Source organism: Physeter macrocephalus, chromosome 9, assembly GCF_002837175.3.
Source record: "Physeter macrocephalus isolate SW-GA chromosome 9, ASM283717v5, whole genome shotgun sequence".
Taxonomy (NCBI): Eukaryota; Metazoa; Chordata; class Mammalia; order Artiodactyla; family Physeteridae; genus Physeter; species Physeter macrocephalus.
In genome coordinates, this window is record NC_041222.1 from 43,274,300 (window position 1) to 43,292,202 (window position 17,903).

The following is a 17,903-nucleotide window of genomic DNA, read 5'->3' on the forward strand; positions in this document are numbered from 1 at the left end:
ACAGTGAGAGGCCCAATAACGCAAAAAAAAAAAAAAAAAAAAAAAAGATAACTTTTTGGGAAGGTAAAACCCAGCCAAGCAGAAAGGGGCAGGAGGTTGGGATAAGAGGGTGTAGCAGGAGACAGAGAGGCACTGAAAGAGATTTAGAAGTTGAGAAAATACACTAATGTGACAGGTCACATCCAGTCTATGGCTGAGATCATCAGACCAGCTGCCCAAATGCTCATCTTCATACACACGCCGGTTCTAGCACTACCTTCCCCTCGCTACCCCAAAAAACACCCTCTGACCATCACCACCGCCAACACACTTTTGAGGAAAGAAATTTCAAAATGGAGAATTCCTTCTGGGGTCCACTCATACAACGAAAATCATCTGGGTTCTCAGATACAACTTCAGGCTCACTATTAGTTAAACCAAAACCGTTTAACTATCTCCTCCCCACCAAGAAAACAGTCAGGCTAGAAATCATTTTCTTTCACAAGCACTTCTAACCTACCTTTCCCAGAGGCTGAAGGAAATGTTTACTTTCATTCTACCTTTTCCCTCCTCCCTTTTTCTTTACCTCTGTGATCTCCTTGTACAGAAATCTGAAACATAACTCAAAGTCCTACAAGAATTTATATATCCACTGCATTATATTCTCTAATAAGGTATTTGCTATGAAAAAAGTAATTGTCATGTAACCTCTTGGCCACAAAAAAATGAACTAGATTATAAATACACTTATCATAATACCATGTCTTCAAAATGCTGGCAGAAAGCTAGATAATCATTCCACAAATTATGAGGAACACATCCCTGACTCAAAGCGATCTCACTAAGCCAGAGGTTGGCAGTCATAATATATTTTGTCAGGTTGGATGTTTTGGAGCAGTTTCAGGCAATAAAAGGATTTGCCGTGCCAATTGGTCCCTTTGGTATGCCAAAAAAGCCCACAAGAATCAGGATTTTTGGCACTTGTTAGAAATACTAGTGAATAAAACAAGTTCCCACCTGCCTTGAGAGTCCTTATTTTATAACACAATGAATAATTTGAGGTGATTTCCTGGCTGTCACATCCTCAGCCTTCTTAACTAAACAGGAACCAAGAATATGATGGCGCTGTCTACATTTCCCAGAGCACTGCAGTCTCTTTGATTTTACTGAAAACTATCACAGGCTTCCTTATTCTCTGATATTTATCTAAGTAAATGACCTCTTAAGAGAAGAAACAATCACCTTATAAGGGAAGTCTAAAGCTTTCTTTCTGTCCCTTAAGCTCTTGAAACGCAACCAAACATCCAAAGTAGTTAACTATTCCTAAGCAAAGCAAATGAGGCACCATCTCTGTTTTTAATACACAGAGAGCCGCTGAGACTACCCAAGGATCCCCTGCCCTAATCCCACATTCTCCACGGTTAACATCCTTTCCGACCACTGCTCCCCCTAAACCATGGCTTGGTACTAGCATATCTAGCAGGCAGCCACACAGCCAGAAGACTCTGCCCCCATCGCTTGCTTCAACAACAGGAAAGCAGTAGAAACCCCCAACCGTAAGCTCTTTGCCACTGACTTTTCCCCTCCCTCCTTCCCAGGGTAATATTTCTTTTTTCTGTAACTCCTTTCATGGGGACAAAACTTTAGCAAAATCTGGGGCTCCTGAGCCATGAGGTCCCTTCAGAGGATGCCAGCTCAGGCATCTTGGTCACGGTTTGGACCATTAGTGGGAGCTTCTGTCTTTGCCTCCCTTTCCTTGATAATTACGGGTGGAAAGCCAACAAGGAAAGCCCCCGGTCTGACTGTACAACTTACATGGCCACCAAAGGACCTTTCAAGGTTCTGCAGTGCAGATTCCCTCTGCGGATGGCCGCCCACCGTACAGACAGGATGAAAAGATGACAGAGGGGTGTCACCAGGGGAGGGGTACTCTTGACACCACTCCTACCACCTCTCAGGGTTATCTGGCTCTAGCGTCTGTGCTCCTCAGATCTTCCTGAAAGATGCCTCCCTCCTAAGGTTCTAGCCCACTTTTTTAAAAAAAACTTTCTCTAAGAGCAGTTTCCCAGGGTCCATACGGAGACCCTTGCCCTTCTCACCTGCAGTAGTAGTGGCGGCCAAATTTGGCCCAGTGATCTCGGACAATTTCCTCCACACTCTGCTTCCGGGCAGCGATAATGGAGAGCCAGACCAAGACAGCCCAGAGGCCATCTTTTTCCCGGAGGTGATCAGAGCCTATGGGAGAAAGGAATAGTCTGCTGAAGATTTGTTCACGGGGAAAAAGTTAAAGCTAAATGAACTATGAAGACCAGTTAGCACTTGAGTGTTACATTGAAATGGTAGGATATATGTATCTATTGTGTTAAAAACATGTCCCACAATAAACTTGCATTTCTAAAAATATGCAACCGAAATTCAAATAACATAAAACAATATCAAAAAGTAAAATAAAATCCTGGAAGTTGTTGAAAGGATCCAAGAGCCAAGTTGACCTCACATTTGACTAATGGTATCGTTCATTCAGTAAATATTTGGTGATCCTGACAGTACAGCAAGCATTGGTCTAGGTACTAGGGATATGGCAGTGAACAAGATAGCTCTTTATTCATCAAGTTTGAATTCAAGTAGGCAGGGAGGCAACAGAAAAGTAGATGAAAGAACAACATGTGTCAAATAAGGACAAGAGCTATGAAAAAAATTAAACTGGGTAATAATGTCACAGAACATGATATCAGCAAAGACTTCTTTACTAGGGCAGCGCAGCTTACCTAGGGTGGGGTTGAATGGTACTCCCCAACCCCACTGCACCCGCCGAAGACATGGCCACCCAGAACCCGTGAATGTGACCTTCTCTGGGGAAATAGTCCTGCAGATATAATTAAGTTAAGGATGTTGGGGTGAGATCAGCTTGGATTACCCAGGTGGGCCCAAAATCCAATGACAAGTATTCTGAGAAGAGAAGACACAGAGAGGAGAAATCCAAAGGAGCAGGTTATGTGAAGACAGAAGTGGAGATCAGAATTATGCTGCCACAAGCCAAGGAAGGCAGGGAGACACCAGAAATTGAAAGAGGCAAGGAAGGATTCTCCCCTAAAGACTTCAGAGGAAGCATGGCTCAGCCAACACCTTGAGTTTAGACTTCTGGCCTCCACAACTAGAAGAAAATTAATTTCTGTTGTTTTAAGCCACCCAGTTCTTGGTAATCTGTTATGGCAGCATTAGGAAACGAATACAGGTAGTCAGGGTCAGCCCCACTGAAGTGATGATATGTGAGCGGATACCTGAGAAGAAGGAGTCAGCCATGCAGAGATCTGGGGACAAAGCACAAAGTCCCTGAGGCAGGAAGGAACTGGGAAGCTTATTCCTCTAGCTATTTACATAGAAAGAGAGGCAGCTCATATTGTGGCATTTACACGATAAAGTGTGCAGGCTAAACAGGTAGCTTCCTGTAAAAAAGAACCCAGAGGAATATGTTGGAGGCTCATTTAAGCATCTGTCTATTGGCCAACTGTAAGCTCTGTCCTGAATACAAAGGAATGTGTTGTAGTGTAAGAAAGGTGATATAATGGAAAAAGCATGGGGAAGGCTTTGGAATTAGGGTTTAAAACTAAACTCTTCTACTTCCCTGGAATGTGAGAAGTTATCGCAAAGTTGTTAACCTTTCTGAGTCTCAGCTTCTCATCTGTAAAATGGGGACACCATCACCCATCTTGTTGAGCTGTCATATGAATTTAATCACACTCATTGGGTAGGGTCTGGAGTCAGATTGTTCACATTCAAATTCTGGCTCAGCCACTGACCTTTGTGTGACTTGTTGTCCTCATCTGTAACATAGGGAAATAATAGCCCCTACCTCATGGGTTACTATCATGATGAAGTAACTAAATATGCCCAGGTATTTAGATCAATGACTGGCATGTCACAAGTGGTTGTCTTGTTGTTGATCTTATTGGTAATTCACATAAAGTACCAACCTGGTGCTGATGCCTCAGTACGTACTTTGAGGCAAATTGTTCTCAGTCATTCATTTAATTTTATCCTCTGACTCTAGCTACAGCAATGTCTTAAGACCAGGAGACTGGGACCAGGGGTTGGATCATTTCTTCTTGCAATAGAGCAATAAGAATGGACAACAGTACTTGGGTTTCAGGGCTATGAAACACAGAAACTCAGAAAGGAAGACCCAATGACACAGAGCTGTTTAAACTTTGACAATGGACTGAAACAATACCTTAGTTAAGTTAGGCAACTTTGAGAACTTCTCGCCAAAGCTATGGACCATTTATACTTCTTGGTACATTTGCAGTGTTAAAATGTTACATGTTTTTCCTCAAAAAGGAAAACATACAACCTCGAGAGGGCAGTGAAGATACTTAAAAGGAGAAATGATCAAGTCTGGCTCCTCCATACACTGATCAATGGTCTGCTGATGACACTTTTAGATGTCTGGTTGTGGCTGTCTCTAGCCTGAGAAGACCCTGGGCTTTTTTTTTTTTTTTTTTTTTTTTTTGCGGTACACGGGCCTCTCACTGTGGTGGCCCCTCCCGTTACGGAGCACAGGCTCCGGGCGCGCAGGCTCAGCGGCCATGGCTCACGGGCCTAGCCGCTCCGCGGCATGTGGGATCTTCCCGGACCGGGGCACGAACCCGTGTCCCCTGCATAGGCAGGCGGACTCTCAACCACTGTGCCACCAGGGAAGCCCACCCTGGGCTTTTAATCATCACAGCATGGAGTGACTCTAGTCCCATCCAAGGAACTCTGCACACTGCTACAAAAATGGAAGAAATTTGGAAGATGCTGGGTTAGCTCCATGACCTAGTGCAAAAAAAACAAGTCTACGAAGCCCTGCCCAGTGGGATAATTTCAAAATCCTTTGTCCTTTTACAGGTGAAAAAAAATCACTTTTATTTATTGGCTGGAGAGAAATACCTTTTTGTTTTAAAACATGGGCTTTGCATACCTTGAATCTCCAGCTGGATTACATTACCTAGAGATAGACCCATTAGATGATAAGTCTGACATCTGATAAGATGTCATAATTTAGGGGAGAGAGACATAAAGTTATTTTAGCAGAATCAAAAAAAAAAAAAAAAAACCCACACGAACCCACCTCAACCCTTTGTCGCCAACCACACAGTGAATTGTGAACTGGCTGGGATATTCTCACCTACAAGTTAAACATTGCCCAGACTCCTAAGGGGCCAATGATCAAGTAAAATTAACTGTGCTCTTTACCACTGTTCGAGGTGGGGATAGAGACACTGATGACTTGCAGTTATACACACATGATTCCACTGAACTCTCATAATGTGCTTTAGAGGGGGCTTTGGGGAAACAACTCTCCTTTTAATAACTTTAAGGCAAATGAACTCTAATGCCGTATCCATGACAGATAAATTCAACAGGAAATGCAGAAAATACAAAGGCATCAAATGGTTTCCTAAAACCCCACTATAAACAGAGTGAAAATGGATGCGAGAAATGCTGACACTATATATGACAGGACTAACAGACTTTATATTTAAAATGTTTTTATAAGTTAATCAGAAAAAGAGGAACCCCAATAGATAACTGGGTGGATAGGCACAAATGAGCAATTTTCAAGTGAAAAACATTGACGGTCAAAAGCATTTGAAAAAATGTTCAATCTCACCTCGGTCAAAGAAAAGTCCATAAAATGGAATCCCATTTGGGGACTTTCAAATTAGCAAGCGTTCATTAGGGGCAGGGGAACACCTAGTACTAGCAAAGTACCAGTGTAAATGTGTACAGTTTGGTGGAATAGTTTGGCAACAATAATCAACAGCCTTAAAATAGCAACCAGCTTTGGACCCAGCTATTCTATTTCTTAAATTTTAGTCAAAAGGACGTTCACTAAAGCAGCTTAAAGAAGAGGGAAAGTTGAAGAAATAATAAAAAGGAAAATAAATTGTTTTTAAAAGAAGAGGGAAAGTTGAAAAATTAATACTAATTGTTAAAGAATAGGAAATTGTGGAAAATACATACAAAAACTTGTGTAGATAAAATATTGAATAAGAATCTTTGGTAACACATGAAATGATATTCAACCAATTTTAATAAATGTTAAAAAATCAGGTTACCAAAAAAGAGTATTCGGTATTTTTTTTGTAGAAAAACACATTTAGATATGTATTTATGTGTGTGCACAGGTTATCAACAGGATACACACCCAGCTGTTAACAGTGTTATCTCTGAAGCAGTAGAATTGCAGATGTTTTCTTTTTCCTTTGCAGTATTTCCACAATAAATGTATATTATTTTCATTATAAGAAAAAAATAAAAATTTTAATGTTGTCAACGGTGTGTACAAATTCACATTTGAAAACATGAAATCCCATCTACCAAGGGTTAGCTGGGATATTAAAGGGATCAACACTGCTGATGAACAAGTGATGAATTTTGAACTATTGCTCATCCCATTTCTTAGATTGAGTAATAGCTATTTAGAGCATAGAGACTGAATATGACTCCCTCGTGGGGCTCACAGGTTTTGGGATTAGGATCAGGATGTCCTGTAAGGCTTTGGGACTTGACAGAAAATGAGAACAGGGAAGGCAGTGCACTGCTGAGCTGTCAACATTAGCCTTGGGGGAAGCTGGGCTTAGAGGATGTGTTTTGTTCACCTCACAGAGAGACTCCACTAGCAAGGACAAAGCTTTAGATTCATCCCAATGACCCCTAGGGCATTTCTACTATTGCTGACCGGGCACGAAGAGGAGCTCACTCAGCCTGTGTTTCACCCCCTATCTTCCCAGGCAAAATCTCTACACTCTGTGAACAGTTAAACAGTTGTTCGGGAAAAAAACAAATAAAATAGCTCTTTTACTTCCTCATTTCATATATTCACAGCTGCTCCATCTTTAGAACATGAGATTCCAGAAAAAAATTCATCGACACTAATATTTATACATGCATACTATTGCCTGTACAATTTTTAATAGATTTTATTTTTTAGAGCAGTTTTAGCTTCATAGCAAAATTGAATGAAAAGAACGGAGAGTTCCCAAAAGAGTCCCTGTCTTCACACAAACACAATCTCCCCACCATCAATATCCTGCACCAGAGTGGGATGTTTGTTACAAATGATGAACCTACACTGACACATCATCACCCAAAGTCCATAGTTCACGTTAGGGTTCACTGATGGTGTTGTACATTCTATGGGTTTTGACAAACATATACCCACCATTACGGTATCATACAGAACAGTTTCACTGCCCTAAAACTCCTCTGTGTTCTGACTATTCATCCTTCCCTTCCTCATAGCCCCTGGCAACCACTAATCCTTTTATTATCTTTATTGTTTTGCCTTTTCCAGATTATCATATAATTGGACTTTTTCGTTTGGCTTCTTTCACTTAGTAATATGCATTTAAGGTTCCTCCATGTCTTTTCACGTCTTAATAGCTCATTTCTCCTTAGCATTGAATAATACAGTACAATTTTTGAAGTTTGCTTCCTCTGGACTTCTGGCTGGTGGTGCAGCCAGAGCTTGCCACCTGGTTCCGAACATTGCAAGAAGCTTTAACCCATATTTCCAAAGCCTGTAAGTACCACTCAACTGTCCTTCCTCTATCCAGGCTAGCCCAGCCCGAAGCCCACTCAGACTTGCTTTGACCAGCCTGGAAAAGCAGTCATCCCCACCCAGATACCAGAAGGAAGGGGCTCAGCTCTCTCTGCCACAACTCCAGGAAAAACTGACACCAAAAACAGGTCTATTTTTTTCTTATCAGGAACATCCATACTCTTCTATTCCCCAAAACTAGACTTTGAATTTTCTCAAGCTTTAAAACCATATTACTTTGAGCTAGGCAGTACACCAGTAAGTATACTGACATGAAAGAAATGGGGGAAAAAAAGAGAGTACTCAATCTCAAAGGAATTTTCCTCAAATGGAAATGCCAGCACGGGCAAATCAACTCAATAAAACACAACACATGTTACTAAAAGATCAAGTCATCTCAGCTGAAACTCAGATCAGGAAAGTCTGAATTGGTCATTTGGGGAAATATAAGTCATTATGCACCTGTTGCCAACTCCAAGATAGAAATAAGTTAGTGGTTCTCAACCCAGGCTGCCCATTAGAATCTCCTAAAGAACTTATTAAAAATATCAATGCTCAGGCCCCACCCCCGGAACAATAAAATCAGAATTTTTGGCAATGGGACCCAGGCATCAGTATACATATTTTTTAATTCCTTGGGTAATTTTTATGAGCAGCCAGAGTTGAGAACCACTGTTTTAAGAGAAGCCTACTCAAAACAGTCCCATATCGGGGGCAGATTACTTAGGGGTAGGGAATTAGGCCTCTTCCTCTATTTGCTCAAATTTGGCACTAAAGGAAAGTGGTCATTGGTCTCTAGTTCGATGGATGCCCCTGGCCCTAGTCGGGGGGGTGCCCTCTCACTGGAGCCAGCTTCAGTATCATGGTTTTCCCCTACCCCTTTTGTCTGGAAATCTTGTGAGGGTCTTGCCGAATTTGGGGTAACCAACTCATCCTGGTGTGCCTGGGACTTTCCCCATTTTAGCAGGAAATGAACAATATCCCAGGAAACCTCTCCATCCCATGCATACCAAGGTGGCTGGCCAGCTGATAAGGAAGGCCACTTGCTTAAAGAGGTTCCTGATGGTTTTCAGGATATGTGCATATACAGCACATACCTAAGCACACATTTCCTAGAGCCAGAAACGATAGGAAATATATCTATATACTTGCTCTTGATGCAGAATTACACAGCAAGATAAATTCCATTTTTGGAAAAATAACAGCAAGGCACCAGGCACTTCACTCAGTACTTTATACATCTATTATCTAATTTTGACAATTTGATAGCTTCTCTTTACAGATAAGAGATTGAGGTTAGGTCATTTGTATGAAGTCACATGGCCACTAAGTGGTGAAAAGAGGATTCACACCTGGGCAGTTTGGCTCCAACGCCTGTGGATATAACCACTGCTGGAAATGCCCAGTAACGCCAGTGGTCCTCAGGAGCTGCAGTGAGGCAGATAAAATGCCCTAGGTGGTTAGACCTGAGGCAACCCTTCTGAAGATCTGGGTGATGGATTGGTATTTTTTCCTCCTCACACTAGACATTCAGGAAAAGTTGCCAAATTTCCCTTTACTTCTCCTCTCCTATGGATTTACCCTTTTCATTTACAAATGAAGTTTTCATTAATTTGCAGTGAAATTCTTTCCATCCTCTTTTTATCCACTCAAGAATTTGTCTTTTCAAAATAGTGAAGTTATGAGGGAACACTGGGAGGCACCCCTTGCAGGGAATCTGAGATTTGAGAACATGCTATTGAACTGTGACAGGTTGTTGTTTTTGTTGTTTTTTTTCCATGTCTCAAACTGCTCATGTTCAGCTCTTTAAATCTGGCCAAAAAGCAGGGCTTATGGAAAAAATGTCACTTTTCCACGCTTAAAAAGAAATGCTTCTTAAAAAATTAATGCTCTACAATGTTTACAATTGGAAAACAAAGCTGTCCTGCATGTAAGCGGGTCAGAGCCAGCTGTCAGCTCAGAAAGGTAGGATGGCAGTAACCGACAGTGTAGCTCATGCTGCGCTTTTGGCATCCTGGCTCCCAATGCTATGTAACAATAAATTTGATGATGATGATGATAATAATAATAATAGTGTTTGACACAATAATGCAGCAGGGCTCTTGGCTAATATCCTGACCGTTGCAACACCCTGTAAACTCCATGAGGGAAGGACCCATATCTGAAATGACTCATCATTCTATCCTGGCCCTGGCTCATAGAAGGTGCACAGTAAACCTTCATTGAATGAGTAAATGAATGATTAGGTGAAACTCTAGTACATAGTGTGATTCATCAGATTCACTCCTCACTAAAAGCTAGAAGCAACCTGAAAAGATATATGGGAAAAAACTTTATAGATGATCCCATTGAACAGATTCAGCTTATAAATGAGGAAACTGAGGCCCAGAGAAGTGATCTGTGTAAGGAAGTTCAATGACGGAGAGGGGGAGTCAAGGTCTAACAGGGTCTAACTGGGACTGTCATCTCCTGGTGCTGTGCTGCTTACGTGACACCATTCTCCCACGTCCCCGGCATGCATCCCATCCCCATCTAAAAGGATTAACCAGATGGGAGAAAAGGACACCTTTGGCATGTCCTAAAACAGGAGCAGCAGAGTAAGACTGGGTTGGAATCCTGGCTCTGCCATGTGAACTTGGCCAGTGGCTCGACTTTCCTCTCTAAGCCTCAATTACCTTATCTGTGGTCATTAAGGTACCTAGTTCATTTTAGAGTCAAGAAGTCTCAGTGAAATGACATATAGGAGGCCCTAAGAATGTACTTATCACTCAAGAGATGCTCAGTAAATAACAAGTATTAGCACTGTTTCATTAACACAGGCCCTACAGCAGCCAGGCCATCTATCCCATCTATCCCAGAGGAGGAGAAAGCGTTAACTGCGTCAGGGCTGGCCAGCTGACGCTCGTCCCTCACAGGAGCAAAGCCAAGGTACGGGCCCTCCTGACTCGTATGTCCCATCCCATTTCTTTGTCTCCAGTGCTGATGGGAGCAACACAACTCTCTAGGAATTGTTCCTTGCTTGGTCATAAGCTGAACCAGAAATCTCTCCAGCAGGTTTAAAGCCTGCACCACAGGATTGAGGACCTGTCACTCTTTAGGCATTGTACTTTGTTCTCAGTGGGGCTACCTGGTACCTGGGAGAGAGCAGCAGGGGAAGCCTCAAAGCACAACTTTAGGGACTGCATCTTAAATACTAAGGGATGGGCCCCCTTGTTAAAAGTCCCCTAGTAGACACTGTGAAGGAAACCCTTAGTCTGTTTGGAATTCTTCAATCCGTGAAGATTGAAGAATGATTTCCCAGGATTCCCAGTCCCAGGATGCACTGGTAAGTGTGGACACAGCCTCAGAGGGAGGCCCCATTCCTTTCTTCCTGCTCCACACTTGGGTGTCACACAACACCCCCTCTTGCCACTTTTCATCATTGAAAGGGTCAGTGGAACTGGAACTGTGGCGACCCCAAGAAAAGGTTTTGTTTTGTTTTGTTTTTGATGGAGACATTCTTTCCACTCCAGGTGGGAGCTCTCTTTCCCAGCACAGGGGTTGAGAGTTTGTAGAGGGTCCAGAAGAGAGTTTCAGTTTTCAGAGTTTACAAGGAGTCTCCTGGGGAGTGTCAATCACAGCACCTCTGTGCTCTGGCCCAGCCTAGATTGAATCGCACATGTGCACACAGCCTGTTTCAACTTGCCCAGCAGAGAAATTGCTCTCCTAGTGCTGATAATGCTGTCATCACAGCCTCCTCACGTCACATCTGCTACCCAGCCAAATTTACAAAAATCAGCCAGAAATAAGAGATAGAAATGTGGTAGAACCTCAATAATCTGAAATTCACAGATATATGGGCCTCCTTCTCTGGCCTAGAGACTGGACAGATGTGAAAACTGCCAAATGTAGAGTTAATGATGATCTAAATAGGGAATGAACTAAAGCTTTCCTTTATTGTACCTTAAAAAAATCTGGTATTAAATAAAAATAACTGTATAAATAAGAGACAGTTAAACCTATTCAATATTCAACAGCACTCCTGTGAACCTAATCTTGAGTTAGGATGTACATAGTTCATGTGTGAAATACAGATGAAGAAGCAGGTATGGAACTTTAAAGTGTTATATACTGTTTAACTGTTAGGGAAAATAAAACGTCCATTCACAAAGCAGCCGGAGGGTAAGTCAGTAATATAAACCATAAGACAATAGAGCAGAGAATGTCTCTGCTAAAGGCTGTAAGAAGATCTTTATATACAAAAGATCACTAAAGCTGGAACCTAGCCGCTATTGAACACGGCTATTTACAGGTAATTGTCAGCAGCCTCCACTCCCCTCCAGGAAATAAATATGTTAATAAAATGAATTATAAATACTTAACAGGATTTAAATTTTTAAATCTGTTCATTAACACAGGTCTTGGGAATGAATTTTCCTAGAAGCACTTTGTTAGCTATTAATTTGTGCTAACAATGATGTGATAATTGAAACTACCAAAAGTTTATTTCAAAATTTCATATAATTCCAATTTTAATATCATTCATAAAATCCTTCCTCACCACCTTCCAACTGGACTATATTTATGTGGTTTTGTTTTTATGAATTCTCCCAAATCTTGGGATACTCTAATGCCCAGATTTCGAGAAATACAGCCACTCAAGAATGATAAAAATATAACTACTAACATTGCAAAGAAGAAATACCAAAATGGAAATTCTTTGTTTCTTCCTCCCTTCTTTCCTTCCATCCATCTACCTTCCATCCATCTTTCCAGCCTTCCTCCCTTCCTCTCTCCCTTCCTCCCTTCCTCCCTTCCTCCCTTCCTTCCTTCCTTCCTTCCTTCTATCTTTCCATCCAACCCACAATCACTCAAAGCCTATCATATATATAAGAAATAGAGCTGAGCAAGAGAGACATGGTCCCTGTCCTCAGGGCATTTACAGTTGCATGGCAAGCAAAGGGATACAGAAAAATCTCAAAAGACTGGAAAGATACTTGAGACTTCCTGTGAATGAAACACATACATACTCTGGGCCTCTTCCTTTTGTGCTAGAGACTGGAGAGTTATAAAAATAGCCAATGTCAAGAGCACCAGACTATACTCCAGAGTTCACAGTGAAAAAATTTGGTGTGACAATGAGGGACAAGCCATGTTGGTGCCAGGAGACCTGGATTCAATTCCAAATTTCCAGAAAGAGATGGATGTATACAAAAGGCTTAGCAATGCCCCCAGCACATACTAAGTGCTCATTTAAAAAGATAAGTGTTATTATTGTGAAGAACTCAACAGAGAGCACTGTCTTGGAAAGAGAAAACATTGTTGTATTGCCTGATTTTATTTGGCAAATTTGTAGGGCTATTGACATTAACTTTTTAAAAATACATAACAAAAGTAGTAGTAATACTCAAGATGGTGGTCAGCTTGGAAGTCTTCCAGGCATTCACAAACAGAGCAATTCTTTATGTTACCTGTAAAGGGACAAGCTTTGGCGTGATAATTCATACACTCCCCAGATGGTATGACTTCTTACAAAACTGACGACAATGATGGCAACCAATAGAGCATCATCAACAAATTGCCCCCAAACCTCAAAGTTTTTGGTTTTTTAGCTCTTAGTTTTAGTATTTTAGTAATCCCCTTTTATGTATGGGAAACAAGTCCAGATTCCTTCCAATTTGGAACTTGAGAAAATTAGCCAGAATGCCATTTAGATGAATAGTTTTCTTCTGTTTAAGGATTTGTAAAATGTTCTCCTTTCTTTCGGAAAAGAGTTTTCCAAAGTCCTTCCCAGGAAGTGGATGAATATCTGGTTCTAGCACAAAAGATGATTTGGTTTGTGAAATGACCTTGGTTCTTTGACAGAGCAATAAATATAGGCTTCCTATTGTCCAGGACCTGCACCTTTCCACAGGAGAGAAGCCTGAACTCTGATCCTATCACCAGCTTGCTACCTTGGAAAGTTCTGGGAGCTCAAGATGCCGGCAAGGGAAATTTCCACTCAGGGTATAGCCTTCTTCTCTTGGGCAAAAAGCTTGGCATTCCTCAGCCTGAGGCAGACCATATTTTCAAGGTTTCTTGGCACTAAACTATGCTTTCCTAGTTGGTAAACAGCTCCATGCCCCAGGGGCACTGAAAAAGGCCTCCACTAGAGAAAGCTTTGATAAGTTTTAGAAGTGTCTCCCTAGTCTCAGGTCTAAAATCTTTCCATCTCTCTGCTTTCTCCTTCCTTAATTAGCTCACTTGATTTTGAGAACTATATCCCAAGGTAGATGGGGAGCTCCTGTGATCAGCTGACTTTTACAGGCTGGAATTGTAAGGGGTCAGAGAGACCATGTGGCTTGTCTGTAGGTGGCAGGTGAGGGTCTTGAACGTAATCATCAGCCTCACATACCAGGCCTCTAGACTTCCTGAACCGAACTTGGTGTGGCATCTCAGACACACTCTTTCTACCATTCCTGATGAAAAACAAATACTGGTTTTCACTAGAGCAATGTTTCCTACTCCTGACTGCACATCAGAATTACATGAGGATATTTATTTAAAATGCAGACTCTCAGGCTCCACCTTGCCAGGGATTCCAAGCAAGGGTAGGACAGAAAATCTATATTTTTAGCAAGCTTCCCAGGTGATTCTTACATATTCAGCTCAGTGCCTCTCCAAGAACTGGCATTAATAAGGAACAGCATGAATCCACTTTTTCCTTCCAAGACTGAGTGGTCCAGTTCCTCAGGCCTTCTAACAGTCATTCACTGTCGGGTGCTGGAGAGATGGAATTAGCCATTGCTTTCATCGGAAAGACTGATCAGCACAGTGGAAAGCAGCATACACCGCAGGGCAGGAGACCTGTCTTTTAGTTCAACTGTAGTTTAATTCAAGTGGAGGCCTTTTCCAGGCTCTGGGGCCCTGGGTGAGTCACTTAACTACTTCTTGGGTTCAGGAGCTTCATCTGGCAAATCAGGCCAATGTCACTAGAACCTGAAGAATGGCAGGGGTGGGCAATACCTTTAGAGCTCTACACATTGAAAAATCTCTTGTGCTCCTTGAAAGGAAAATGGCAAGCAAATATAACAGTGAGAGGCTTTTAGAAGTCCCTTCTAGTCCAGCCTACATGTTGCAATCAGCATAACAGTCTGAAAGCAAAGCTTGCTGGAAAGTGGCTGCAAGCAGACCTCCCCCCTGTGAAGACCATGGTTTCCTACTTCCAGTTGAGTCAAGTCTCAACGTCTAAGCTAGGCAGGCAAAGGGCTTCAGAAATGAGCCCCTCCCCACTGGTATTTCCAAGACTGTTTCTTGATACTCCCTTCTCTACCCTACTCTATACGTCAGAGGTTAGTGAACTACAGGCCATGGGCCAAACTTGGACTTAGGCTTATTTTTGTAAGTAAACTTTTATTGGCACACAGCCATACTCATTTATGCACTGTCTATGGCTGCTTCTGTGTTACAATTACTGAGTTGAGTAATTGTGGAAGAGACTGTACATAGCCTCTCAGTTCACAAAGCATAAAATATTTACTATCTGGCCCTTTACAGAAAAAGTTTGCCAACCCCGGATATAGACCAGCCTTTTTCAGTCTTTTGGCCATGACCCACAATAAATACATTTTACTGTGAGATCTAGCAAACACGTAGATACCTGTGCACATATTTACATATAAATATTTCTCAAAATAACATTTACCTTTCCTGAATACAATGCATTCTGATGGTTTCTAGCCTATTATATTTTCTTAAAAAGCTGTTCACGACTATACCAACCTCATGACCCCAAATTAGTCTTGATTCATATTTGGAAAATACTTCTCTAGACAAACTGAACAGCTGGCTACTTACAACACATGGCCCCTACTCTCCCACTTCTATCCCTTTCTTGACATTGCTGCCCCCATCTGACAAGGCTCTGTCCTTTCGTCTTTATGTGTGCAAATCCTTCCCATTCTTTAAGAACTACCCAAATTCCATCTCTTCCAGGAAGTCTGCTTTGAGCCTCCAGTTCCAAACCACTTTCTCCTTTTCTCATCTCCCACAGCACTTTTTCTATTCCTCTATTGTGGAACTTTAAAGTTTCTGCTTTGTAGAAAACTCACCTGTGCATCTTTCTAACTATGTACCCTAAAGATCTTGAATTTCTTAAGGGTATGGTCTTTTTTGTATTCTGCATACCATCCAATACAATGCCTTGTACTCTGTAAGTACTGAATAATTGTTTATTTATTTATTTATTTATTTATTTATTTATTTATTTATTTATTTATTTATTTATTTATTTATTTATTTATTTATTTATCGGCAGGCAGACGCGCAACCACTGCGCCACCAGGGAAGCCCGAATAATTGTTTATTAAATTGAAGTCAGCAAACATTTGTTATTAATGGTATAATATGGTTTATACATATAATATTTTATCCTTTAATTTTAAAGACTATAAATTTATGGTCTATTGTAAGCACAATTATTATATACAATATACAATCCCTGATTTTCTGAGTCACAGTCACTGGTTTAGACACACAAAACACCAAAAAGGATACACAGAACCTATTTTTAGGGCCTCAGGAGAGAAAAAGTATAACAGTTTCAACTATCCCAAGCAGACCTGCCATCCATAAGTTCTGAGATCAAACAGTAGTAATTGAGAGAGCTTGATATGAGCTCTCTTTTTCCAAGGAGAAACAGGTGCCTGCCAACCCTTCTGCACCATTAATGCTATTAGAGTCTAGCTGATTTTGGTAAAAGGAGAAAATTTCCCAGGAGAAAATTCCTTCAGGAACCCTGACATAGCCTGAAAAACTGTCATTATGACTAGTTAGAGTGGTTTTACTGCAATCTGTTTAAGCATGACCAAATAAGACTTATTCGTAGGAATTCAAGGATGGTTTGGTATCAGCAAATCAATCATATTTCATTACATTAACATAATAAAGGAGAAAAAACATTAATATATCACTTGATTCTGAAAGGGCACCTACCATCAGCCATTTATAATATGATTCTAAGAAATATTAGAATAGGAAAAAAAACTACATAAGCATGATAGGGATTTTACCAATATTAAAAAGCAATCATCAAAATAGATGGTAAAATACTGAATTGATTTCCATTAAAATCATGAACTATCACAATTGTTATTTAATATTATTTTATAGATTGTAGCTACTGACATAAGAATATGAAATAAAAGATCTAAATATTAGAAAACACAAAAAATCTTTAGTCATAAATTATATGACTGTATACCTAAAAATGTAGACTTTTTAGAAAAGAAAATGTCATAATTAATGATAGAATCTGTTAAGGTGGTTGTGAACCAGAGAAAAGGCATATTAATCAAGAGCTTTTCTTTATCTGTTATATGTTATGTAAACAAATTAGAAAGGAAAATGAAGATATTAACATTAAAATCAAAGCTGTTAAAAGCTCTATAGGACATATGACACAGTTTCTTCAATGAATAAATTAGAAAGAGAAAATGTAGAGGGGAGAAATGCAGATTAAAAGAGACTTAAGAGATATCAACGAGTTATAATGTAAGATCTTTTGGATCCTAATTGTAAAAATTTATCAAGGAGGGGACTGTTGAGAATAGGAGAAATTATTAAGAAATTATTTTTGGAGTTTCACTTCTGCACTTCTGTTTAGGATGTGGAAATCTATAAGAGAATGTCACTCCCATCCCAGTAATAAGAAAAGGCCAGGAAACTACAACATAACTTTAAAAAAAAAAAAAAGATCTGAGGTCACAGGAAATAAAGTGAATTCCAAAGAGTCTCAAGACAAGACAGGACACAAACCGTCTCACCTTCAGCAGAGCACAGGAGAAAGAGGATGCTTCCATACAAGTGAATAATAAGAAGTCACACAAAAGTTTTAAACATTCTTAAAGGCCAAGTATAGCCTATTATGACAGTTTTAAATTGCTTGGAGTCCCAGATATGAAGGGCACATTCCAAGTTATTTCCCATAGGCTCCACTGGGTACTCACAAGAAAGACTGGAAAAAGAGAGAGAGAGACTTGGTGGTGCTGACATGCAGGAAATGATCAACTCCTGCCAAGAGATAAGCCTGAAAACCTTCTAGCTCCCCAAACATTTCTTTCATAGGAAACAAAAGCCTTAAGCTCCTGGATGACTGAACTTCAAACCTTCTCATCCCTAGGATCCAGGCAGAGGTCCACTGCTTCTGAAATAGGGGTTGAAGTAAAAACTCTCTGTCCCTGGACAAAGAGTAGGAAAGCTTGGGCCCAGAATCCTACACCAATACTAAACAGACAACTGCTGCCACTAGAAAAGGGTCAAGGACCTAATAATAGAGGTCTATTTTGTCTCACAGACATGCAGTAACTGCTGAAACCTGTGA

General features: G+C 40.8%; 1 protein-coding gene across 2 annotated transcripts in view; it reads right to left on the reverse strand.

Moving 5' to 3' along the window:
* Positions 1 to 17,903, reverse strand: part of PGM5 (phosphoglucomutase 5) — a 188,446-nt gene that overhangs the window by 51,189 nt on the left and 119,354 nt on the right. For both annotated transcript variants that reach the window (XM_055087150.1, XM_024126861.3), the window contains exon 8: positions 2,079 to 2,214. In XM_055087150.1, coding sequence (XP_054943125.1) covers positions 2,079 to 2,214 — 136 coding nt within the window. The remainder of the gene's footprint in view (positions 1 to 2,078; positions 2,215 to 17,903) is intronic.